Genomic DNA, 26,235 nt, shown 5'->3' on the forward strand with positions numbered 1-26,235 from the left:
TTTAAGAGGCATTTGGATGGGTATATGAATAGGAAGGGTTTGGAGGGATATGGGCCGGGTGCAGGTGGTGAGATTAGATTGGGTTGGGATATCTGGTCGGCATGGACGAGTTGGACCACAGGGTCTGTTTCCGTGCTGTACATCTCTATGACTCTAGGATGTGGTGGAGGCTGGTACAATTGCAACATTTAAACGGCATCTGAATGGGTATATGAATAGGAATGGTTTGGAGGGATATGGGCTGGGTGCTGGCAAGTGGGACTTCATTGGGTTGGGATTTCTGGCCGGCATAGACAAATTGGACCGAAGCGTCTGTTTCTGTGCTGTACATCTCTGAGACTCTATGACCACAATGGTGACTAATGGCCCAACTCTCACTTCAAAAAGTGAAGATAAAAATCCAGCCGTAGACCTCAGAAGTTTAAAACTTAAGTTCAACGTAATTGGCTACAATTCTAGTTGAAGGAAGTGTCGTGGAGTGGCATTCTCCATAGTCTGGAAACCACAATGACATAAGCTGGTCCTAAACTGTGGGAGGATGAATGTATTTTTGAAAATTAGGGTAACCACAAATTCTAAAATGCCAATCATGAGACACCTTCTTGTCATCAGTTCTCTTCCTGAGCATCTCATTTCCTGAAGCCTGTTAAAACTTCAATGAGTGAATTAGGTCAATCTTCCAATACAGTGGATTCAAATGAATTTCATTAAAAAATGCACTTTAGAGTAAAATACACAATATGTCTAATTCTATTAAGTACAAAGACCATCACAACATTGTATTTGTGTAATGGAATGTTACAAGTACATGACAGAAAACATTTAAACATCTAAGAATGTAATGTAATGTTAACCCACGTGTCAAAATATCTACTGAAACACAAATTGAATAGCATGCTGGTATACATTTAGAAAATAATTAATCCCAAATAATATTGTTTAACAGTACAAATTAAAAAGAGGAAAGTCTACAATGGTTCGAGATGGCTGAGCAGGAAATGAGAAAATGGTTATTGATTGGCCAAGATTGCTAACTAATCTGACCACAAGCTGTAAAAGAACATGACTGATGAGCTGAAGCAATGAGAGGGAGATTTGTTGATCGGTCTTGCGTTCAAACAGCATCTGGTTTGAAGTTAATTAAATACATAGGTCCAGGTAGCTGTGCCATTTTTAATAAATGAATATGTGTGGCTACATTGGAAACATTACAAGTTATTCTCAAAATTATTCATTTTCTATTCATGCTTTCATTGCCATTTTACATATGAATACCAATTAGTGACATTATTTTCAACTTTACACTAGCATTTGTTTGATTGTATAGCATGATAAAACATCAGCATTTTCTTCATTTGATCCTAATGAAATACTATAGGTGTACCAACTTAAAGTATAATTCTTTCTACTATTGCCCTTGAAGTTACTATCGGCTGGATTTTTTGAAGCAATTTAATTTCATACAGATTGATACTCTGGCCCTATTTTACTTTTTTATGAAAGGGAACTCCGCATTTCTGACAGGAGAGATTGTTCAGGTCTAACTCAGAGATGTAGAGCCATAATTCCATTCTGACAGTTCTTTCATAGCACAGAACTGCCGGAGGAAAGCAAATCATGGCCCATTTCGCAGCAGTAAACTGCCGTATTCCAAAGTTTAAAAGTCGTGACAGCCACTTTGATGCTACTGTCAAAGGGTAAGTATATAAGCTGTGTGTGATGCTAGAATGCTGGGATGGTAGTGTGCCAAGTGGATAGGGGTATAGGGTTCCAGGTAATTAAATTGTCAAGTGGATGGCACACCAGGTTCCAAGTTGGCGAGGTAAGTGATGCAGTGTTTTGGATAAGATCGAATTCAGACAATGCATTTAATAGTCCAAATTTTCTTCAGTAACAATTTCACATAATTTCTGGAAGCACCTGGGCAACTCCAATTTAAGTGGCGACTATTGGAGGGCTCCAGTTGTAGAGGAATTGCTCAGGCAACCCCTTTGGATTCTGCAGGATCCTACTATGGAACTGCTACTGACACTGGCATAACGACTATCTGGCCAGCGGACAATCTGGATCTCCCTCTCTCTGACAGCTTGTTGTTTCCATTATATCTGCTCTACAACTCAATATTCTTCAACAGTTTTTCAAATATCCTGTTTTCTTCCACACAAAGGATTATTTTGTATACTCTTCACAAATCCTGCTCAATTTGGGGATTTCTGCTCTTATATTTTTCTCCCTTCACAAGATGATTGTCACATTGTCATAGAGTCATACAGTCATAGAGTCCCATAGCACAGAAACAGGCCTTTTGGCCCAAGCTGGTCCATGCCGACCAAAATGTCCGTCTACGCTAACCCCATTTCCCTGCAGTAGGACCATATCCTTTTAATCTTTTCCTATCCATGTATTTGTCCAAATGCATTTTAAATGTTATTAATGTAAAAGCCTCAGCCACTTCAACTGGCAGCTCAATGCATATGTGTATCACTCTCTGTGTAACAAAGGTGCCCCTCAGGTTCCCTTTTATTCTTTCCCCTTTAATCTTAAACTGATGCCCTTTAGTCCTCGATTCCCAACCCTGGGAAAAAAAGACTGAGTGCATTCACCTTATCCATGCCTTTCATGATCTTATACACCTCTAAAAGGTCCCCCCTCAGTCTCCTACGCTCTAAAGAAAAAAGTCCTAGCTTGTCCAACCTCTCCCTATAACTCGGACCATTAACTCTAGGCAACATTTTTGTAAATTTCTTTTGCACTCTTTCCAGTTTGATAGCATCCTTATTATAACAAGGTGACCAAAACTGAATACAATACTCTAAGTGTGGCCTCACTAATATAACTTCTCAACTTCTGTACAGACTTATGAAGGCCAGTGTGCAAAAAGCCTTCTTCAGTTCCCTGTCTACCTGTGACTCCACTTTCAGAGAACTGTAAGTCTAAACTCCAAGATCCCTCTGTTCCACTACACTCCTTAAGGCCCTACCATTCATCATTAAATTCCTACCTTGATTTGACTTTCCAAAATGTAAGATGTCACACATACCTACATTAAACTCTGTTAGCCATTTCTCAGCCCACTTCCCAAGCTGATCAAGGTTCTGCTTCAATTTCTGATAACCTTCTTCACTGTCCACGATACTGTCTATTTTAGTGTTATCAGAAAACTTACTAATCGTGCCTTGTACAGTCTCATCCAAATCATTGATATGGATAACAAACAGCAATGGCCCAACACTGACCCCTGAGGCACTCCACTAGTTACAGGCCACCAGTCTGACAAGCATGCTTTCACTTTTACCCTCTGCTTCCTACCACCAAGCCAATTGTGTATCCATTTCCCTCTGGATTCCATGAAATCTAACCTACCAGAGTAGGCTACCATATGGAACCTTACTGAAATCCATATAGACTACGTCTACTGCCTTACCCTTGTCAACCTTTCTCATCACATCATCAAAGACTTCTATGAGGCATGATCTCCCACTCACAAAGTCATGCTGACTCCTCCTAATCAAACCCCATTTTTGTAAATGCATATATAACTTATCCCTCAGCATCTTGTTCACACCATCCACTCCATAAACTGTCACCTCCAACGGATCATCTTTAGTCATCTTTACTATCTATAACTTGATCCCAGAATCAAAGATACCTTTCCTTCCTCTTCCCATTCTCCATTCTCAATGATTACTTTCAATCATTCTTTGGGTTGTGGGCATAGCTAACACGGCCAGTATTTATTGCCCATTCTCAACTGCCCTGAAGGAGATGTTGGTCAGCAGTGTACAATTGAATGGCCCGATAGACAATTTCAAAGGGCACTTAAGTCTCAACCATAGGTCTGGAGTCACATGTAGGGCAGAACAGTTCAGGACAGCAAGCTTTCTCCTGAAGGAAAGGAGTGAACTAGATGGATTTATCTGGCAAACAATGGCTTCATGATCATTCTTAATTTTATTCTTGTTTGGTTAATTCATTGCGTTTAAACTCCTCCAGTTGTCATGATTAATTTAGACTTTTATTTCTAAAACCTTAATCTAATGCTCTGGCTTAGCCAGTAACATTGTCACTATGAGACCATCCTTAATAATGCTTTTCTCTCTTTCATTACACCACTACAATATGAATTGTATTCCCAAATGGCTATTCTTGGATGTGGAATAAACTTTTTTATTTTAAAAATAAGGAATATGTACTCAATAGAACAACTTTTTAATTACTCGTGGGATTTGTTCTGAGCATTTAGTACGTATTCCTAACTTACCTTGATTACTTCATCAATTGCTCCAGTAAATGAAGTATATGCAACAGTTCAGATAGATAGGAAATTCTACATTTTGACCCAGCGATGGTGAATGAATTACAAAATAGCTCCAAGTCAGGCTAGAGTGTGAATTTGAGGGAAATTTACAGATTGTGGCACTAACTTACAAGGTTCTTTTGAAAAAAAATGTTGCCAACTTGTTGCAGTACATCTTGCAGATGTTCCACACTGTAGCCATAAACGCAGGTGGTGAAGAAAGTGAATATTTAAGGTCAGAGATGGGGTGCTAATCAAGCAGGCTGCTTTGGTTGGATGGTATCAAAATCAGAGATAATTTTAGACTAATTAGGGAGCAGTTGAATCTGATGAGGCTGGTAAGAAATTGCAGAAAATTGTAAGCAGAACGCTGATGCGTAAAATTTAGTGAGGATAGCACAATCGATGGAATAAAAAACAAATCTATTCACTAAATTGAGATGAACCAGAGATGAAAGTGGTTGAAAGAGACGTGTGAGTGATAATAGATTAAATCATTTGGAGCTTTGATTTAAAAACAAGTCAAAAGGCTGAATTATGTTGGAATGCAGCAGCCTTGCACCATCGTGCATGAGTTTAGACAGATTCTGAAGTGAAGAATGCATAAATATCAGTCACTAAAAAATAACAAAATCATGCAAGAACTACAAGCAATAAGAGATTGGCCTTCAGTTTTAGAGAAAAAATTGCATTCTTCAGATTTTAAAGAAAATGAATGAGATGGGAATACTTAGCATATAAAACCAAAAGATTTATCTGGAATCTATTTTAGATTAAACTATACTGTAAGCTGAGGAGATTAGAGATAAAAGCTGCTGACTGATTTATGGATACATTTATTTTTGCAAGTAGTGATTAACATTCAGAATCATCTTCTAAGCAAAAAAGTAGACATAAAAAAGTCTTCCTTCAATCATATTTAATCATTGCTGATGGTTTGAGTTTGAAGAATTAGGGAGATAACTGGATTGTTCTCATTTTTTAAAAAAAGACTCAACGAAAAGACATTGAACTTTCTTTCAACAAGAGTTAAACCTCCGGTTCAACTCCTTAAACCCAGGTGAGGTGCCAGAGAACTAGAGTTTCTTATGTTCTCCCCCTGTACAAGAACGGTAGTAGGGATATTCCAGGTAATTACAGACGAGTGAGCCTGATGTCAGTGGTGGGAAAGTTGCTGGAGAAGGTACTAAGGTATAAAATCTATTTATATTTGAAAATGAATGGGCTTGTCATTGATAGGCAACATAGTTTTGTGCAGGGGAGATCTTGCCTTACCAACTTAATAGAGTTCTTTGAGGAAGTGACCAAGTTGACAGATGAAGGAAAGGCTGTAGATGTCATACACATGGACTTTAGTAAGGTGTTTGATAAGGTTCCCCATGGTAAACAAATGGAGAAAGTGAAGTCACATGATGTGCAGGCTGTTCTAGCTAGGTGGATTAAGAACTGGTTGAGCAACAGGACACAGAGAGTGGTAGTTGAAGGGAGTTTCTTAAAATGGAGAAAGGTGACCAGAGGTGTTCCACAAGGATGTGTGCTGGGCCCACTGTTGTTTGTGATATACATAAATGATCTAGAAGAGGGCATTGTTGGACTGATTAGTAAGTTTGCAGTTGTGAGTTCATGGAATGCCCTGCCAGTAGCAGTGGTGGACTCTCCCTCTTTATGGGCATTTAAACGGGCATTGGATAGGCATATGGAGGATAGTGGGCTAGTGTAGGTGAGGTGGGCTTGGATCGGCGCAACATCGAGGGCCAAAGGGCCTGTACTGCGCTGTATTTTTCTATGTTCTATATGACACGAAGATTGGTGGATTAGCAGAAAGTGTAGGTAACTGTCAAAAGAATACAGGAAAATATAGATAGACTGGAGAGTTGGGTAGAGAAGTGGCAGGTGGAGTTCAATCCAGGCAAATGTGAGGTGATGCATTTTGGGAAGGCTAATTCGAGAGCGAACTATACAGTAAACGGAAGAGCCTTGGGAAAAGTTGATGAGCAGAGGAATCTGGGAGTTCAGGTCCATTGTACCCTGAAAGTGACTGCACAGGTGGATAGAGTGGTCAAGAAGGCATATAGAATGCTCGCCTTCATCGGACAGGGTATTGAGTATAAGAGCTGGAAAGTCATGTTAAAATTGTACAAGACTTTGGTTCAGCCACATTTAGAATACTGGATACAGTTCTGGACACCACATCACCAAAAGGATGTGGATGCTTTGGAGAGGGTGCAGAAAAGGTTTATGAGGATGTTGCCTGGTATGGAAGGTGCCAACTGTGAAGAGAGGTTGAGTGGGTTAGGATTGTTTTGATTAGAAAAAAGGAGATTGAGAGGGGACCTGATTGAGGTGTAGAAAATCATGAAGGGTATAAACAGGTAGATAAAGATAAGCTTTTTCCCAGGGTGAGGGATACAATAACGAAAGGTCATGCGTTCAAGGTGAGAGGAGAAAGGTTTAAGGGGGATACATGCGGAAAGTACTTTATAAAGAGGGTGGTAGGTGCCTGAAATGCATTGCCAGCAAAGGTAGTAGAGGCAGGCACGGTACATTCATTTAAGGTCCAAATGGATAGATGCATGAATAGGTGGGGAGCAGAGGGATACAGATCCTTAGGAATTTGGAAATAGGTTTAGACAGTGAATTTGGATTGACTCAGGCTTGAAGGGCCAAAGGGCTTGTTCCTAGACTGTAAATTTTCTTTGTTCTTTGTAAGACATTGCATGGAAAATACATATAATCAGATAATTAGTCTTGCATGCTTGAGGTCATTTCAGGGAAAATAGTTCTGAGGAAGAGTCATTGGATCTGAAACGTTAACTCTGATATCTCTCCACAGATGCTGCCAGACCTGCTGAGCTGTTCCAATAATTTCTGTTTTTGTGTCAGAGAAAATTCTTGATTGTTTCTATGGTTGGGTTTTATGATTATTTTGATTGAACGGTGTTTTGTTGCTTGGAGATTACTCGAATTTGCAGTTGTATAAATCTTCAAGAAAGAAAGAGTTTGCAGTTCAGCTCTCCTACTTCTGAAAAGATTTTTGGTGTGAAATTGATGAGAAACTTGATTGTCATCTCAAACATTATCCTGGCAAATCCTCAATTCTGTATTTCCTAAGAAAACTATGTTTGCAAAGATCCCAGAGATGTCTGCTGATTTTAATGACATCCATCTAATGGTTCTGAAATGCCAGAACATCAGCCATCTGAAAATTTCACAACCTTCTTTTTTATTTAAGAACCAAGACTTCTCAAAATGAATCGTTGCAGAGAGAAATCCACTTATTCTCCCCTTTCTGGGAGTGAACATGTTTACATTTAATTTAAACAAAAACATATGTTGCTGGAGACCTAAGCAGGTCTTCCAGCATCTGTGGAAGGAAGGCAGACTTAATGTTTTGAATTATAGAATCATAGAATCCGATGACCTTTCTTCAGAACTGAAAAATCATTATGAAAAAGGGTTCGCTGCACTTCAAATGCTAGCTTTGCCATTTCTCCACAAATGCTACAAGATTTGCTGAGTTTCTCCAGCAATGTCCATTTTTGTCTCAGATTTCCAACATCCATAGTTGTTTGTTTATTTTTGTATGTGTCTGGAGTTATTTTAAACGGGTAAACCATTATATTTTCTTAAACTGTGTACGCTAACCTATTCTATATTTTGATGGGATAAGTTTTATTTTATAATGAATCAATTATTTTGTTTTATTAAAGAGATTTAATTGATTTTCTATTGTTCCAGGCTAATTGAAAACTTTCAATTGGTTTTATCAAGAATGAAAAAAAAAATTACATTTATGCTTTGATTCAGTGAGACTAGAGAAAGACCTTAATCATCAATTTTCCATCTTAGGCAGTCCCTCGAGGTTGAGGATGCCTTTTTTCCCCACTCTGATGTGATATGATTCTGAGGTGACTAAATACTTTGATGCAGGATCTGCAAAACATGTGACAGGTGGTGTTTGCTGATGCAGCTCAATGGGTAGCTCAAGTTTTCATACACTCCTTGCATTGTTTGGGCTTTCCCTCCATCTTATCTGTCAGATAATATAGTTAATATAGTTAAGGAGCTAGAGATTCCCATGAATCAATGATGATACTCCATTTTCTTTCAGTGAGTCTTTGAGGAAGTGACAATAGAGTTGTAGTACTTACTATACATCTGAGAAATGAGAGACCAACCTTGTAACTCTTGTCTGCACTGTCTCCATTCATAGAATCCCGACAGTATGGAAACAGGCCCTTTGACCCATCGAGTCCACACCGATTCTCCAAAGAGCATCTCACCCAGACCCACCTCCTTACCATATCCCCGTGACCCTGTTTTTCCATGGCTAGTCCATCTAGCCTAGACATACCTGGACACTATGTGCAATTTAGCATGGCCTATTCATCTAATCTGCACATTTTTGGACTGTGGCAGGAAATTAGATGTCACCCTTGTTTCTCAATTACATGAACTGCACACAGTACTCAAGATGTCGGCTATGCCATAACTGTTAGATCATGTATTCCACTGCCTTATATTCTACTCTTTGGCTACTTACATCCATAGTCTATTGATTTTATTGCCATGCTGAATGCTGACTAGACATGCTGAATGTCAAATTTAATGAAGCTTCATGGTCTCTTTCAACGTTATTTGTAGCAATTTCAACATTATTCACTTAGTGTGCATTATGCCTGATTTTTACCACATTGCAAAACAAGGCAAATACTCACTGAAATCCAATCACTGAAGTGTTGCTCTGCCAAAGATTGGAGTTGAAGCTTTTGCCTCAACACTCTTGATCAAATCATTCCATTTGCATCAGTTAATTCAATCGTTAGAGTAGCAATACACAATTGGCTGACTTTTGACTTAACCTGCTCTTCAAAATCTTTTGCTTATTTTGATCTTGAACTGTTAATGTAGCTTTCATTTGAAGACATTTACTACATTTCTAATTGAAATAATACACCCTAGGGATTTTGAAATAGCAACACTAATTTTATTGAGATTTGAAACCACCAGTGAAAGAAGAACGATCAAAATATGTAGGGTATATACATAATGGAAATGGTTAATATTAAACTTTTATGGCACAACCTGCTTCTAGAGCATACAACATTTACTTCTTTGTATTTACCAATCTCTGTTGAGAGAGATATTTTTTTATAGTGGAATGGATAAATATCATTAATATGTTATCCCTTTCTGCTAATAATATTATGTATAAATAGCATACCACACAAAACAACAATTAATTTGAATTTACCTTAATAACCAAATCAAATTTCTGATGAAAATCCCTGTTTATTGGCCTTAGGAGATAGAGCTCTGCAGTGATATTATTCAGGGAAAAGTACTTAGCATAATCCTCTGGAGTACCTTAAACAAAACAGTACAATTGTCAAAGATTAATTTCTTGAATATGATTGGCACAGCATTTAATACGGTCAAACAATTTATTGAGTAAACATACTGCAATGATTAAACAGCTTCTAACCTTATAAGCCAATGCTTCAATGCATAAAATTATAATTGCAGATAATAAATCACAGCAATACAGAGTTACCAACCAACAAGAATACTGTAGACAATTCCTGGTTGATCATCAGTTGGTTTAATGTTTATATCTTGGTCAACAGCTAGAATTCGAGGTGTAACATTCACTGGGTTTATCCTTGCCTGAAAGAAGAAAGCAAAATACAAATTAACTTTATTTTTCCAAACATTATCTTAAAATTTATCAGTTCTTCTATCTTACTGTTGCATTTAATAACTATTTGTTGGTCTTCATGTTTATTTCTTTCTGTAAATTTATCAGCTGCTCTGTCTACTATTTTATCAAAGCACTCAATAAATTATAGAATGGCGATGAACAAATAATTTGTAACTCCATAAATGTCAAACAAATGCTGACATTGTATAAACACATATAACCACAGAGTTTCTGCTGGAAAATATGTTTCTTCATTGACTTTCAAGTCAAATATAAGTAAAATAGTGTTGGAATCTCTCCAGAATCTCTTTTAAGGTCATTTTCCAACGTTGAAAATTGTACCAAATTCAGTTCTAACCCCTACTGAACTTAATGAAAATGAGCAACTGATTATACTCGGTAATGCATGTGCTTCTTCCTTAGCTTGCCTAGCTTCTTATGCTGGGCAAAACATGCTTATCACTTTATCATAAAATGATACAATGGCCCTTTGGCCCATCAAGTTTTTAACCACCAAAGATATACTGCCACCCATGTTTGTCGCACTTTCCTACACTAGTCCCATTTCAATGATATGATTTGACCCTTCAAATGCTCAACCAAGTACTTTTTACAAATTGTGAGGTTTCCCGCCATAACTAAGCCCAAGCCATTTCAGACCTCACAACCTCTGGGTGTAAAAGATCTTTCCTTAAATCCCTTCTAAACCTTCTAGTTTTCACTTTAAAATTATGCCCTCTTGTTATTGATTCTTCAATTAAGGGGAAACGGCTGCATTCTATTCACCCTGTTCTTGCCTCTCACACCCATACACACTTCTACCAGGTCCCCCTTAACCTTTTCTGCTCTAAAGAAGACTAATTTAGCCTCTCTTCATTGCTGCAATGCTCCATTCCAGGCAACAGCCTGGTGAATCTCTTCTGCACACCGTCCAGTGAAATCACATCCATTCTGTAGTGGCGACAAAACTGCATAAAATGATACAATTCCAGCTGTGGTCCCACCAACATCCTGTACTGCTCCAGAATGATCTCCCAGCTCTTATAGCCTATGCCATGACTGATAAGGCAAATGTCCCAAATGCCTTCTTAACTGATTTTCACCCGAGTAACCTGTCCTACCACCTTCACGGACCTGTGGACAGGCACCCAAAGATTTCTCTGCTCCTCTGAGCATCTAGTGTTTTACCATTCACTGAGTGCTCCCTTTCTTGTTCCTTCTTCCAAAATGCATCACCTCAAATTTATCAGTGTTAAATTCCATCTGATACTGAGCTGCCCATCTGACCAATCCATTTATATCCTGCTGTAACCTAACACCTTCTTTCTCAGTGTAAATACCTAACCAACCCTTGTGTCCTGAACAGACTTATCACAAAATCCACCATCTCCAAGAGTTCCCTTTTCAAAGAACACCACCACACTCCTGACCCATGACCCTGCCAAATGTTCTCAAATACATGACTTATGAATGCCACAAATAATAAGGGGTCCAAGGTCATACAGAAGTTCAAAATTGCTGAAGAGACATATTTAGTCTAGCATTCATCAGGACAAATGCAAGTAGGCTAAATTTCAAAATAACACAACAATTTATACCACAAAAAACAGGCTACTGATTGAATGGTAAATAAAAAATCATTGACCAAGGACTTAAATAGATATTTCTTTCTGGCAATATTCCAATAAATTTGTAAAACAGAATTTCCCATACACACAATGACAGAGGTTAAGATGAGAGGCCTATAGCTTTCTACGTTGCAGCTCCCTCTTTCTGAAAGGGTAGCCTTACATCTGCACTTTTCATCTCCATGTGACTTTTCGAGAATGTAAGGAAAGTTGAAAAGGTACAATCAATGCAGCAACTTCATCTAAGACCATAGAATCATTCAATGTTGGAAATAAAAAGCTAAAGAGCGTACCAAGTTGAATAAAGCTCCAAACAGTTGCAGAAATTTAAGTTTAGCAAGTTTAACTTCGATTCATATAAGGCATCAATATACCACAAGTTTTTTATCCTAAACTTTTATCCGAATGAGAATTAAAAAAGAAAATCTTGCATTTGTATATTCGCTTTTCTGACCACAAAATGGCTCAAAGTACTTTACAGTCAACTAAATATTTCTGAAGAGTGAGCAATGTGTGTTTACACCAGAAAACAGCAAGCAATTTGTGGACAGCCAACACTCACAAACAGCAATGTTAATGATAATTGGATAATTTGTTATTGTGATGATGTCTGAGGGATAAATATTGGTCAGAACATCAGGGATACATTTCCTGCTCTTCTTCAGAATATGAAGAACAGAGACCCTTATGGGTTCAAGTAAATAATTCTTTGAAATTTGTGTCACATATAGACAAGGTGGTTAAGATGGTGTTTAACACATTTGCCTTCATTGCTCAGACCTTTGATTATAGGAGTTGGGATGTCACGATGAGGTTGTGGAGAATGTTGGTGAGACCTTTCCAAAGTACTGTGTCCAGTTCTGGTTCCCTTGTTGTAGGAAAGATTTTATTATTGGAGAGGGTTCAGAAGAGATTTATTAGTATGTTGCTAGGAAAGGAGGGTTTGAGTTATAAGAAGAACCTGGATAGGTTGGGAGTTTTTCCACTGGAATGTAGGAGGTTGAGGGGTGACTTTGGAGGTTTATAAAACTATTAGGGGTGTAGATAAGATGTAGAGCAGGAGTTCTTTCTCTGGGCTTTGGGATTTCAAGACGGGGGACATACTTTTAAGGTGGGAGTAGAGAGATTGAAAAGGAATTGAGATGAAAAGTTTTTACACAGAGAGTATAATGAACTTCCAAAGGAAGTGGTGGATGCAGGTACAGTTACAACGTTTAGAAGACATTTGTATAAGTACACAAATATGGAATGCTTGGGGGAATATGGACCAGTGTAAGCAGGTGGGACCAGTTTAGTTCAGGATTATGGTTGGAATGGACTGTTTAGACTGAAAGGTCTGTTCCTGTGCTGTATGACTCTATGGCTCAATTACTGCGATTATGTTTTTTTTAAATCAAAGCGTTCTATGTATTTAAATATTTGGTACAACTTGAGGAAAGTTATGGCTAATTAGTCCAAAATTTCTTAGCTTCCTGCATCACGTTTCTTAAATAGCACTGTAGTGTATGCAATTTTCCAATGTAATCGAATCAATTCACAATTGGTGAGAACTTTAAAACGTTGTGGCTCGGAAATCTACACTCTTCTCACCTAATCATTCTGAAGGGGTCAATATTTACATTATATTGGTTCCATCCATTCTACTGATGTCATCCTCAACCTGAAGGTGAAAACACTGAGTGGATTTTTTCTTCATTTTGTTTAGTTAATAATAGAGTCATAGAGATGTACAGCATGGAAACAGACCCAGTCCAACTTGTCCATGCTGAGTAGATATCCAAACCTAATCTAGTCTCATTTGCCAGCATTTGGTCCATATCCCTCTCAACCCTTCCTATTCATATACCCATCCAGATGCCCTCTAAATGTTGTAATTGTACCAGCTTCCACCACTTCATCTGGCAGCTCATTCTATACATGCACAACTCTTTTCATGAAAAAAAACTGCCCCTTAGATCCCTTTTATATATTTTCCCTCTTATTCTAAACCTATGTCCTCTAGTCCTGAACTCCCCCACCCAGGGAAAAGACTTTCTCTATTTATCCTATCCATCATGGCTGCCGGTCAACCTAACTATCTCCTCTTCACTTTACTTACATTTGGATAACTTTCTCAAGGAACCATATGCTCAGAGAGGCAGCACGACTCACCAATCTGGAGTTCGTGCTGCTTTTGCATCATGCTTGAAGCCAAACTGTGCATTACTTCAGATGCTTTGAGCAAGGATCTGGCCTTCACAGTGTGCAGCTTCAGCCTCTGCATTCAGGACATGGTCATGTAGAAAGGAAAGTTCTATCCTCATTTCATGGATGAGGAATTGAAGGTATTGATGGATGGGGAATGGAAAGCAGACCATTTTCCAGCTGCCTTCTACTAGAAACCACCGGACCAAGACAGCCTGGGTCAAATTGGAGTCTGGATCAGTGCTGGCTTCTGGGTGAAGTATCATGCTCAACAATGCAGGATGAAGGTCAATAAACTTCTCTCCTTTGCAAAAGTAAATGCCAACATTCTTTCTCTCTTTACTCCTCACTTATAGGGTTAGTACTCATTGTATCTCTGCCATTGCACATGCCTCTCACCAACATGCATAACTACAACCACAGGCAAATAGATGGCCCAACCCTGGATGGCTATCTCAACAGCACCCTTCCTTACCTATAAGTAATCCCTGGACACGCTGCACTGGACTGACATGAGTGACCATGGCTTGATCATCAAATGCAAGGACACTGACTCCAAGGTAGGAAGGACTAAGTGCCTGTCTCACCATGGCCAATCCTTTTGACTGACTGGTTATTCCTCTTAACTATGGGTCTCTTGACCCACTACTGACAATTCCTTTTGATTATCACAGAGGTCATTTGAAACATGTACAGTGTGATTGCCATGTAAGCTGCTGGACATGCTGCAGCATTGACATTTGTGGTGCCACACAGCAGCAAGCCCACCTCTTTGAAAGTTCTTCTCACCATGACAGGCTGCCTGCTTCTCCATCTCTTAAAAAAAACAATGCAAGCCACAGAGAATGGTAGGCTATAACTGAGCACTGACACCCCATGAACTAAGAAAGAAATGCGATGCACAAAGAGACTGGCCTCCTTTGGGTAATGCTGATGTCAGTGAGTACGAAGAAAACAACAGACAGAAGGTGGCAGCTCTCGGGTAAGTGTACAGTGAGCGAATGCTAAGAAAGAAAGCTAAGAGCATTAAGATGCATCCTGTGTACATCATGAGATGTCTGCATCTCCCTGCATGCAAAGCAACCAGATGGAAACATGCTAGTTGTAGGTGCTCGAGCTCCAGCCAGCTCAAGGGCTGAATTTATTCGCAAGCAAAAACGGTGATGTGGTGAGGCTGGTAGTTTGCATGGACAAAGGGCTGAGGAAGATGAGTGGCCATGAAACGTGTCGGGTGTTGTTGTGAAGAAAGAATTCAATAATGGCTGCGACAGTCACTCAACCAGCTGAAGCCCCCAGGTACGTATTCTGACTTTGCACCAGCCAGTTTTGGAGAACTGGAAGTGGTGTAAAAATAAAGCAAGTTACAGATTTAATGTGATGCGAATGGACAGAAATGAGGTTGTCACCAGTCAGTGGTGAGATTCTGAATTCACCATTTCAAAAACAGACTTTTTTTCCACCATAAAGATGAGCTTCTGATGTTTTCATTCATCTAATTTTTCACTTTTCATGTCCCAAACCGTGAGGGGGTAATCCTACACATGGTGTTCTGATACAAATTTGGAGAGAGCAAATGTGTCTGTGTCAATTCCCTAACGTCTAGCCCACCACCTCAAGTGACCTGACCTGCGAGTGCTGATCCAGACCTGCCCAACCTGGTGGATGCATTTGTCCCTATTCACAGCAGACCCCCTACCTCCCTGAACTAGCTGCTCTGGTGACAAAGATCTGACTGTGACCCATACCTGAGAGAACAGAAGCATGATCCTCCTGTGCAAAACCACTCTAACTGGACATCAAACTTTGGCTTGAGACTGGCGTTTTAATGGGAGTCTGCCCTTGACAAATCAAAAGCATTGGAATTATCATATTTATTGTTAAAGGAATGGAGTATAATTGTCACTGAAACTGTACAATGCATTAGTGAGACCACATCTGGAGTATTGAATACAGTCTTAATCTCCTTACATGAGAAGGGATGCAATTGCATACAGCCAGTTCAGAGGAGGTATAATACATTGATTCCAGAAATGAGGGGTTTGTCTTATAAGGAAAGAATGGACAGTTTAGTTTATACTCTCCAGAGTTCAGAAGAATGAGAGGAGATCTAATTGAAGGATATAAGATGCTGAAGGGGATTGGCAAATAAACGGAGAGAGGATGTTTCCTCTTATAGACAATCTAGAATAAGAGAGTTAAAAATCACACAACACCAGGTTATAGTCCAACAGGTTTAATTGGAAGCACACTAGCTTCCAATTAAACCTGTTGGACTATAACCTGGTGTTGTGTGATTTTTAATTTTGTACACCCCAGTCCAACACCGGCATCTCCGAATCTAGAATAAGAGACTATAGTTTAAAGATAAGGAATAGCAGATTTAAAACAGAGATACTGTTTTAATTACTTTTCTCAAAGGGTCATGGCTGGAATTCATTACCCCAAAGTGTGATGGTTGACAGAGTCACTGAATAAATTTGAGAAGAAAATAGATTTTTAATTACTTATGGGTGGAAGATTTATGGAGAGAGGGTGAGAAAGTGTAGTTGAGGCCAATGTAGATGAGCAATGATCATATTGAATCATGGGGGACACCTGAAATGCTGAATTTTACAATCTTGCTCCTAGTTCTTATGTTCTCGCCATTCTGGTACACCTGCCTGAGGCCAATGGACTTCATTGCAGACTATTCCATTAAGACTTTCAGACATGTTCCACTGCTCTCTGCAGGTGCAGTGAATTTGGTCTGGACACTGCTGCCACTTGGTACAGGTGCCAGATGGACTTGGCACATTGAAATGAGACAACATGTACGTATCCTTGAGTAGGGATTGCTGCACATTATGGCTACTAAGCTGGTTTTGCACTGAGCCAATTGCCAGCACAAGAGACAGATGGGCAAAGCAAGGCACATATGTTGCTGGCATGGTGATAGATACCAGATGAATGTGTGCTGAAAGATCAAGAGAGCAGCACTGCTGGGCAGCATGAACAATACAGTGAACTGGATACCTTTCCCTGTGCAGTAATTTTACCTAATACAGCCATACACTGCTGTTTGCCCGAGTGCCCTTTGACACAGTTTTGGTCTTGTAGTGCATTGGTTGATGGCAATGGCTCCTTGAATATCTGGATTGTGTGTGAGAAAGAGTGAGTGAGTGAATGAGAGAGAGAAGGAAAGGGGCATGCAGCAAGTGCTTATGGATCGTGCCCTACTCTGCAGTTTCGCTATGGGCAAGATGGAGGTTCTTCAGAGGAGTGGGAAGTTGGAGTAGCCAAACATCTGCTCTGGTTGCCATGTCAGGTTTTCCTGATGGCTGGTTTGAATGGTGAATTTGGTAAGATTCCAACTGGAATATGAATAAGTTAAGTTTGACCATTGACAAGGATCTGAACAACCATTAATTACCTTCAATTTAGAACTCACTGCAGCCCAGTGAGAGTCTCATCATGCCACGTTTGGAAAGCATAAAGGTTGGGTGAGATGATCCTGACATTGACATGGGACTAATTGGACATCTTGCTTAGTACTGCCATACACCTAGGCATAGCCCGTATTGCTCAGACCCTATTAGATTCTGCCCTAAGTGCAGAAGTAGTACACAATTAGAGTTGCAGAAAAGGGGAAAGTTACATACATAAAGATCTTAATGTGGTATAGCAATCTCCAGCATGATGACCAACTCAACGAAGATATGCTGCCAATGACTCCACTTAAAACAGACCAATATCCATGGATCCTGGACATGATCAAGAAGAAGAAATTGTCTGGTCTAATCATGCAACAACAACCTCTACAGAGATAATCTCCTCTTCAAAGGATATCTGACAGAGCACATATCAATGAATGAAGAAATTATCTACAGATTAGAAACAGGGTCAACAGTATTCAAGCAAGAGACCTGCCTTACAAGTCTGAAAAGGGTACACTCTGAGAAAAATGTGGAAATTTCAGAAAATAAAGTAGCAGTAAACATAATAGTTAGATATTATGTAGGCGGCACGGTGGCACAGTGGTTAGCACTGCTGCTTCACAGCGCCAGAGACCCGGGTTCAATTCCCGACTCAGGCGACTGACTGTGTGGAGTTTGCATATTCTCCCCGTGTCTGCATGGGGGTGCTCCGTTTTCCTCCCACAGTCCAAAGATGTGCAGGTCAGGTGAATTGGCCCATAATATTAGGTAAAAAGGGGTACATGTAGGGGTATGGGTGGGTTGCGGGTCGGTGTGGACTTGTTGGGCTGAAGAGCCTGTTTCCACACTGTAAGTAATCTAATATATAATTTTATAACAGGTTACTAGTGGAGAAAATAATTTGAAAGGGTGTGTCATGTGATGGTTCTGAAACAGTTAAGGTCCATGTTACAAAAACAGAAACTGCTGGGGAAAACCCACATCAATGTTGGTGCCCATTTATCTGGAGACTTGCATCCTCCTGTGCCACTGGTTCTTGGTCTCTCCCAGCTAGCTCCACCTTCAGTGACAGATCCTCTGATGACAAACTGGTTTCCCTTGTGTTCTTGCCCTCTTTCCTCTCCTCTCCTGTACCTTCCTGATGGCCGGAACTTTGACTCCCTGTGAAGGGTGTTGCTCCTCATCATCAGACACTTTTCACTTTACTCCTGCACTTCTGTACTGAAGCACACATGACAATAAAATCTAAATCTAATTCTGTGTAGCATCAAAACGCAGCACCAACCAAATGGCTGAAATCCACTTTCCCGCTGACACTTTCTGGTGCCCACCATGATGCACTGCAGTACAATGTCCTTCAGAACGATTTGTTTCCGAAAGCAGAGATAACCCACATAGCCCTTTAAAAAGTTGAATCTCAAATCTTCACAAGCTCTTCATAAGCGTTTATGTATCTTTAATTGGTGTCTATTCGGAGTAAATGGAATTCCTCTTCTGCTCTTCCCTTAATATTGATGACATGCAGGGCATTTTGAAATTGACAGCTAGTACTGGAATCATTCATTCAGCCCACCTCACCAAACCATGTTGAACATTGCATGTTCTGCGGTCACTAATTAACTCATCTTCTGACTCCCTGAAGCCTTTTCACAAAGAACAAGTTAGGACTGTGATGGAATGCTGTCTACTCCCCTGGATGAGTGCTGCTCCAAAGCCATTTTAGAAGCAAAGACAACATAGCACAGTAGATTGTTACCTTATTCACCACATTAAACATTCACTCTGTCGAGCACTAACAGACAATGACAATGATGAGTTCCATCTACAAGGTGCACCTTTAACCTTTCCCAATTAGAAGAATAAAGGTAGCAGGCAGGTAGAATATCTTCAAACTTTCTACACATCACCTTGACTCAAAAATACATCACTCTTCCTTCACTATCATTAGGTCACAATGCTAGAACTCCCTATGTCTACTGGTAATGCAGGAGCAACTTCAGCACACAAACTGCAATGGTTCAGGAGAGTGGCTTACCACCACCTTAGCAAGAAAAGTTTGAAAATCCTACAAACAAATAAAAATGTTATCAGTTTTATCTTACAGGGGCCTGAATGATGTGCGCTAACACAAGAAGTCTGGGAGAGTCCATGAGAAGTCAGGTGAGACCTTTCTCAACATCAACTACTTGCATAGTCAAACATCAAGATGAAATTCTCATGTGACAGCGGTTAGATGCCTGTTAACAGGGAATATTGCTTGCTGGTCTCATTAATCAAAAACTTCACCTCATTAATATGTAGCTTCCTCTCCTATAACTTGCCAAAAGGAAAGTAGATGTCAACAATTCCCAACAGGAATGGCACAGTGGGTGCTTGTAGCTTCAGCTGATTGCTTGTCTCTGCTGCTATCTTGTAAACATAACATCTCAGGGCAAACTCCAGACACTCCACTCACAGCCACCACACGCTCAGGGACATTAGCATCCAACCCCTTCCAGCCTGTCAGGTCTCCTTTCCAATCGACTTTCAGGATGCTTCTGCATTTCTGGGCAAACTAGTGATGAGCATTGCCTTGCTGCTCTGAAGACACTCTGCACACATAGTCAGGCACTCAGCTCTCAGACTGGACCAGGCTGCATGTCTGGGCTGTGTACTTGTCCTCTTCACGCTCACTCGCATTGAGCTTACATGGACTCTCAACATTCTTGCCTTTATACACTTTATCCCTTCAGGCAGAGTATTGTGCTCACAGTATTAGCATAGATACCTATCCCCCACAAACTATGTTTGGATCATCACAATTTTGACCTGACTGGGACAACTGCCAAACTCTCTCACAGTTACCTCCAAACCTGGGAATCCTCAACCACTTCAGACCCTTCCCCCAGCCCTTTCCGGAACCGTTCAGACGCCATTATTCATGCGGTTCCACAGTCATCACCACCATCGCAGACAATGATGTCACTTTTACAGAAGTCACTGCCTACGTTCCACAAGCAGTTCTCACTTTCAGCCAGCACAGACATAAAGCCAGGAAGCTTGCCATACCTGTCAGCAGTCCTCAGTCAAGTAAAGGGAGACAGTCAGGGGATAAGAGTACAATAACTCAAGGGCAGCCTCAATTATCGCTTCAGAGGCTTGGCATGTTCATTTAACCAAGTGGGCGAATATGGATGAGGACCGAATGTCTGACGGTCCACCATTCATCTTGGCTCTTTCTGCCTTAGAATGAGAGAAAGGGAGGGTTTAACAGAGATGAAAGGGGTGGCACAGCTGTTAATGTTTCTGTAGTTGGAGAAAAAGTGAATCAAAATTTGTTTGAGTAGGCAATGAGGTGAGTGACAGAGTGAGGAAGGACGCTTCTTATCATCGTGAGAGTGATGGAGCATGAGTCTTGGTGAGAGATCTGTACAGTAACAAAGACACAGTGAGTGTGGCTCAGCAGTGATAACATGGTGGCATTTACAAGGGAAGAATGGTAAAGGTCATTTACCTTCTTCCCATATAGCTAGACATTCCTCCAGAGAGCTGTGACCACACTGACCCAGATGGCAACATTAGCCTAGACTGGCAGGGATGATAATGTGGCCTCCACTGCCAAATCTAAGGAAGAGAATGACTATTGTCTGCATCGCCACAACTACCAGGACCTCTAGGTAGATTGTCCTTTATCTACCATTTCAGGGACAAAGGTCAGTCACCATGCAAGGCAGCTCCAGAGTTTGTCTGGTTGCACATTGGCCTTTTGAAAATGTCACCAGCACCAGAGATGACGGTCCACTCTGGATATCCTGGAAATGATGTTTGTACAAATGAAAAATATAACAAAACAGGTTAGAATCAGGTGACAGCATTACCATCAGGGCGAGGTAGGTAGCGAATGATGTGAGCTTGGATGGAAAATCTCACTGGGTAGGGCAGACAGAAACCCTCTAGGAAGGTCAAAACAATTGACACAGCCAAAATATGATTAGATTCTGCCCTATATATTCATCACTGTTTAAAAAAATTTGAATGCAACAGTGGCATAATAGACGATGATAACCTCAAGCTTAATCAGCAAGATACAAATAATGAGAGTCTGGTGCTCCAAATCATCACTTATCCCCAACAAGGTCAGAGAACATGTTAATTAAATCAAAATCTCCGAAATATGTGTGCGCTCAGCAAATAAACACTTGTAACTCCAGTCAACTTTTAAATACATTTCATTCAGCACAGTAATTGAATCAATTTGTGGAGCCTTATACTATTGACAGATTTTCAAGTAACTTTCCCAGAATTGTGACAAGTTCTAGATCTGATATGCAGTAATGTTTCCTTAGATTAGCAAAAAAAAAACCACATCTGAAAATGAAAGATAGAATCTGGACAGTCAAAATATGACAGAAAATGTAAAATGTATCCATGACAATGAACATAGTATCAACCCACTTTGCTTATGAAACATAAAAACTGAAAGAACTGTGGACGCTGTAAATCAGAAACAAAAACAGAAATTGCTGTTTCTCAGAACTGTGGAAGGGTCACTGCACTCGAACCATTAACTCTGATTTCTCTCCACAGATGCTGCCAGACCTTTCCCAGCAATTTCTGCTTTTGTTATTTTAATTATGAAATGCACTATGAAAAACATTAAGTAGAATACACAACAGACTTGGAGCTGGAAAGAGAACATTAGGTCAAGCAGCATCAACGTTTCTAGTCGGAGCCTTTCATCAGAACAGGTTCTGACCTGAAACATCGATTCCCCTAGTCCTCTGATGCTGCTTGGTCTGCTGTGCTTTCTCCAGCTCCATACTTTATCTACTCTGACTTTTCAGCATCTGCAATCCTCACTATCTCTAAACAATAAACTTCAAAAACAACTTACAACTGCAATTCTATACAAAAAATACACATAACTCACAATCCTTAAAACTTCAATATATACTTAACTCCGATAGGTGTTAGAATGAAATATTTTCACATGTAGTTGCATTTGCATCAGTATTCAATTGGTAATTTTGAAATCATGGTCAGGGTTTTAACAGATGAACAGATAATGTCATGGAAACTTCCGGTTTCATGACACAAATGATAAGTAAACCCATCCAATACTAATAATAATTTTCAAAATAACGTTCAAATGATTAGGCCAAGTCACAAGAAAATCACTTAAATCCTTATCTGACCACAGTGACCATTAGAAAACAAAAGTTGTGCATATATTAATTTCATCAAGTTTGTTTAAATATTTTGAATCTATATTTCCCAAGAAAGCAACATTTCTAATATCAGTTTAATATTATAAGCCTTGTTTAAAGAGTATACATTGATCTGTAACTGGAGATTTCACTAGAAAAGTTATTATATGTTTATGATTTCCACTTGCCAGTTTAATAAAACTTTACTTAAGAACTATACCGAGTAGCAAAATAAATTTGAAATTAAGCAAATATAAAATAATTTATGGACTCTGACAACAGTTCAGCGATAATACAGGAGGCATATGCTCCAGAACTTGCTATTCCCTTCACCAAGCTATTCGAGTACATCAAAAACGCTGGCATCTACCCAACAAAATGAAATATTCTTGGAATATAGAGTATGGAATTTATCCTGTACATAAAAGTAGGACAAATCTAACCCAAGGCGGCACGGTGGCACAGTGGTTAGCACTGTCAAAAACGCTGGCATCTACCCAACAAAATGAAATATTCTTGGAATATAGAGTATGGAATTTATCCTGTACATAAAAGTAGGACAAATCTAACCCAAAAACTGCCCCGTCACTCTACTCTTAATCATCAGTAAAGTGATGGAAGGTGTCATCAACAGCATTATCAAGAAGCACTTGCTTAGCAATAACCTGCCCTCAAATGTCCAGTTTGGGTTCTGCTCAAGCCACACAGCTCTTGACCTCAGTACAGTATTGTTTCAAGATTGAAAAGCAAACTGAATTCCACACGTGAGGCATGAGCATCTACCTTTGAAATCAAGGCCACATTTGACCAAATGAGGCATGAAGTAGTTCTGGCATTGTTAGAGTTAATAGGAAGACTCACTGCTGGTTGGAGTCACAACTGGTGCAAAGGAAAGTTGTGGTTGTTGAAAGTCAGTCATCTCAGCTTCAGGAACATCTCTGCAGGAGTTCTTCAGGGTAATATCATAGGTCCAAACATGCTCAGCTACTTCATCAACAGCCTTCTCTCCATCATATAGTCAGATGGACATTTACTGAATATTGCACAACATTCAGCACCATTCTTGACTCTTCAAAATACTCAAACAGTCCATATCCAAGTGTAGCAAGATCTGGACAATATTCAGATTGATACAAAGTGTGATTTGGGTTGGTTGGTTATTGAAAGAGAAAATAAAATCAGTTAAAATAAAGTTTAATAAATCTGAGGTAGCATAGTATTTGTAGCAAGTAATGTAGCTTGGGAAAAATAGTTGAATTAATCTGCATTAAGGTTGTGTGTGGTCAGACATATTAGCAGAACAGACAGGGATCCAAGAAAGGAGTAAGGGTTAAAAGAGGTGATCATATCCCAGAGTTACAAAGAATCACACAGGACAGTGAAATGATAACATGCCTACTTTAAAAATAGTTTGGCTCAGAGAAAATGGCTCCTTTCCCATGAGGAGATAGTAAGATGGTGTCACCCTAAGATATTAATCAATTGTACTAGAGAAATAAACACACATGATGTTCCAATAAGAAAGATTAAATGTCTTATGAAAACAGGGTTATCTACCCAGCAATAAAATAAAGTTCAAAACATGAATTCTATTTTCTCTCCACACATACTGTCACACCTGCTGAGAATCCCCAGTAAGTTCTCTTTTTTATGTTTGTCAGCGATATAGCAGTTAGCCATCTGTTTACCTCTTTTCTGTGCACATACCCTGGTGTTAGGTATTGTTATTCAAACATCAGAGATGGAATGAACTCATGTATTCGTGCATTCAAATAATGTAAAGCCCGTGTGAAGAAAGTATAAAAAATAATGTCCCATAAAAGCTCAGGGAACATCCCTTTTGGCCAGTGAAGCTTCCAAATGTCTCAGTCTGTTTTTAATAGGTCAAGTTAACTTACACACAAAATCCTTCCCCTACAATTATCATACTCAGTGGAGTCACATGTATATCATATCAGGTATTAAATGCTTTAAAATTTCCAGAGTAAGCATGGAAAGATGTATGTAATCAACTCTTTGGAAGTGTAAACTTCCTGGATAATTTCTGTTTATGTTTAGCATCAGGACTTCTACAGGATTCCGATGTTCATATCCCAACCCACATCCCATCTTCAATAATCTAGAGAACAGAAAATGTGGGCCATTATCTTATATCGCTTTCAATATGGATCTATTTTTGACTTGCTGATAGCTGTATCCATTATTCCCTTCCATCATTATGTCATCCTGATTTCAGCTACTCTAGCTCCCCCTTAATACTCCACCTTTTGCAAATATGTTGTTTTTCCTGCATTATTCAATTCCCTGTCTTGATTTTTGTGTAGCCATGCCTCAATAATCCTATAATATCTCATTTATCTGATGTATGACTGCTTTCAGCTCCCCTATATATTTTTTAATCAACATGGGCCTAATTCTTCCAATTTCCAGAATGGTGAAATTTATTTTTCATGTCAAATGTCCCAGATTACACACACATGCACTGAAGCTACTCAGGAAGTTTAAACTTCTGATGGGTAGATGTGCACATCTTGGGATCCTCCATAAACGTGTTCAATACGTAATTCAGACTCGTGGTAGATATATAAGATGTATTTAGAAATCCTGGAAATTTTACCAACCTTCTATGTTGTTGCTTCCCAAATGCTGATTTCTCACTTCAGCTGTAAAGACAGAATGAAGTGAACTCAAATTGTCATTACCTTTCTGCATGGCTCAGTGACTTGTATAAAACAGGATGCGTGCTGAGATGGGTTAGTTTCTCCTTCAGAGGCACCGACATTGTTTAATTTACTGGCTATATGAGAACTGGTGAAGTGCATTTAAGATGAATGAGACTCTGATCAACAATTCCACAAAATATGATCATATACCATGATGTCCATTTTATTTCTTGGACTGAGCGCATAGAAATATCAATGTTTAATGGCTGTTTTTAGTTGACAGGGAAGACTAAATTCCACTCAGTGTCTCCAAACAATGTCAGTAAATTAAATCACAACTCAGTTTGCGTTTCGTAAGTTCCATAAATTCAACAACAAATCTGCTGAGGGCCCATTGTTTAAGCATGCAAATGTACTGCTGTGTGACATAAATAATGAATTATATTCTAAAATTCAGAAAGTATCTCCATTTCATAAATTATGAGATAATGATAGGATTTCTATTACATGAATTATTACTGTGCTACAATTTATTATGTTATTAATAGGTATTTTGATACTTCTATTATCCACTGCAATTACTTTGCATAACTATAAGCAGTAAGTACACAAATCTGTGAACCATAGGTTTATTAAGGAGATGTTGTCAGCTACATGAGAACATTAATCCATTGAGTTGCACAGCAGTAAAGCAATACATCCTGGCTTCTGATTTTTGAGTAAATTCTAGGGTGGAATCTTGTAGGGGTCTGAACAATGTGAGATACAGCGTGAAATGTGAGAGAGTCTCACGACAAGTCCAACGGGGCCTGTTTTGACATCAGGAGGAACCCAGCGCATCTTCTAACTAATTTCTGGGCATCGAGGTGAGATTCTCGCATGGTAGCATTGAGTTATCTACAATAGGCGAGTGTTACTTTAACAACCTTGAACTTGAACAACCTTAATGAGGCACACATCTTCCTATCCTACCACATGTCTCCAGCAAAGTAAACACCAAGAAAACTTGAACATTTTGAGTCAGAACCAGATGTGCTTGGGAGAGGTTGTCCCCCCGCTGCGTTCCGTCACCGCGCCTAACCCCGCCCCCCCCGCCGGTCTCCATCACCATGTCCAACTCCGCCCCCACGCCGACCCCGTCCCCCCCCCCCAGGCCTAACCCC

At 39.6% G+C, this 26,235-nt stretch overlaps 1 protein-coding gene across 2 annotated transcripts in view; it reads right to left on the minus strand.

Moving 5' to 3' along the window:
- pcdh15b (protocadherin-related 15b) overlaps positions 1-26,235 on the minus strand; it is a 1,523,107-nt gene that overhangs the window by 384,284 nt on the left and 1,112,588 nt on the right. For both annotated transcript variants that reach the window (XM_043712368.1, XM_043712367.1), the window contains 2 exons: positions 9,856-9,964; positions 9,552-9,664 (listed from right to left, as the gene is read on the minus strand). In XM_043712368.1, the coding sequence (XP_043568303.1) occupies positions 9,552-9,664; positions 9,856-9,964 (222 nt within the window). The remainder of the gene's footprint in view (positions 1-9,551; positions 9,665-9,855; positions 9,965-26,235) is intronic.

The sequence above is a fragment of the Chiloscyllium plagiosum genome, chromosome 22, assembly GCF_004010195.1.
Source record: "Chiloscyllium plagiosum isolate BGI_BamShark_2017 chromosome 22, ASM401019v2, whole genome shotgun sequence".
Lineage (NCBI taxonomy): Eukaryota > Metazoa > Chordata > Chondrichthyes > Orectolobiformes > Hemiscylliidae > Chiloscyllium > Chiloscyllium plagiosum.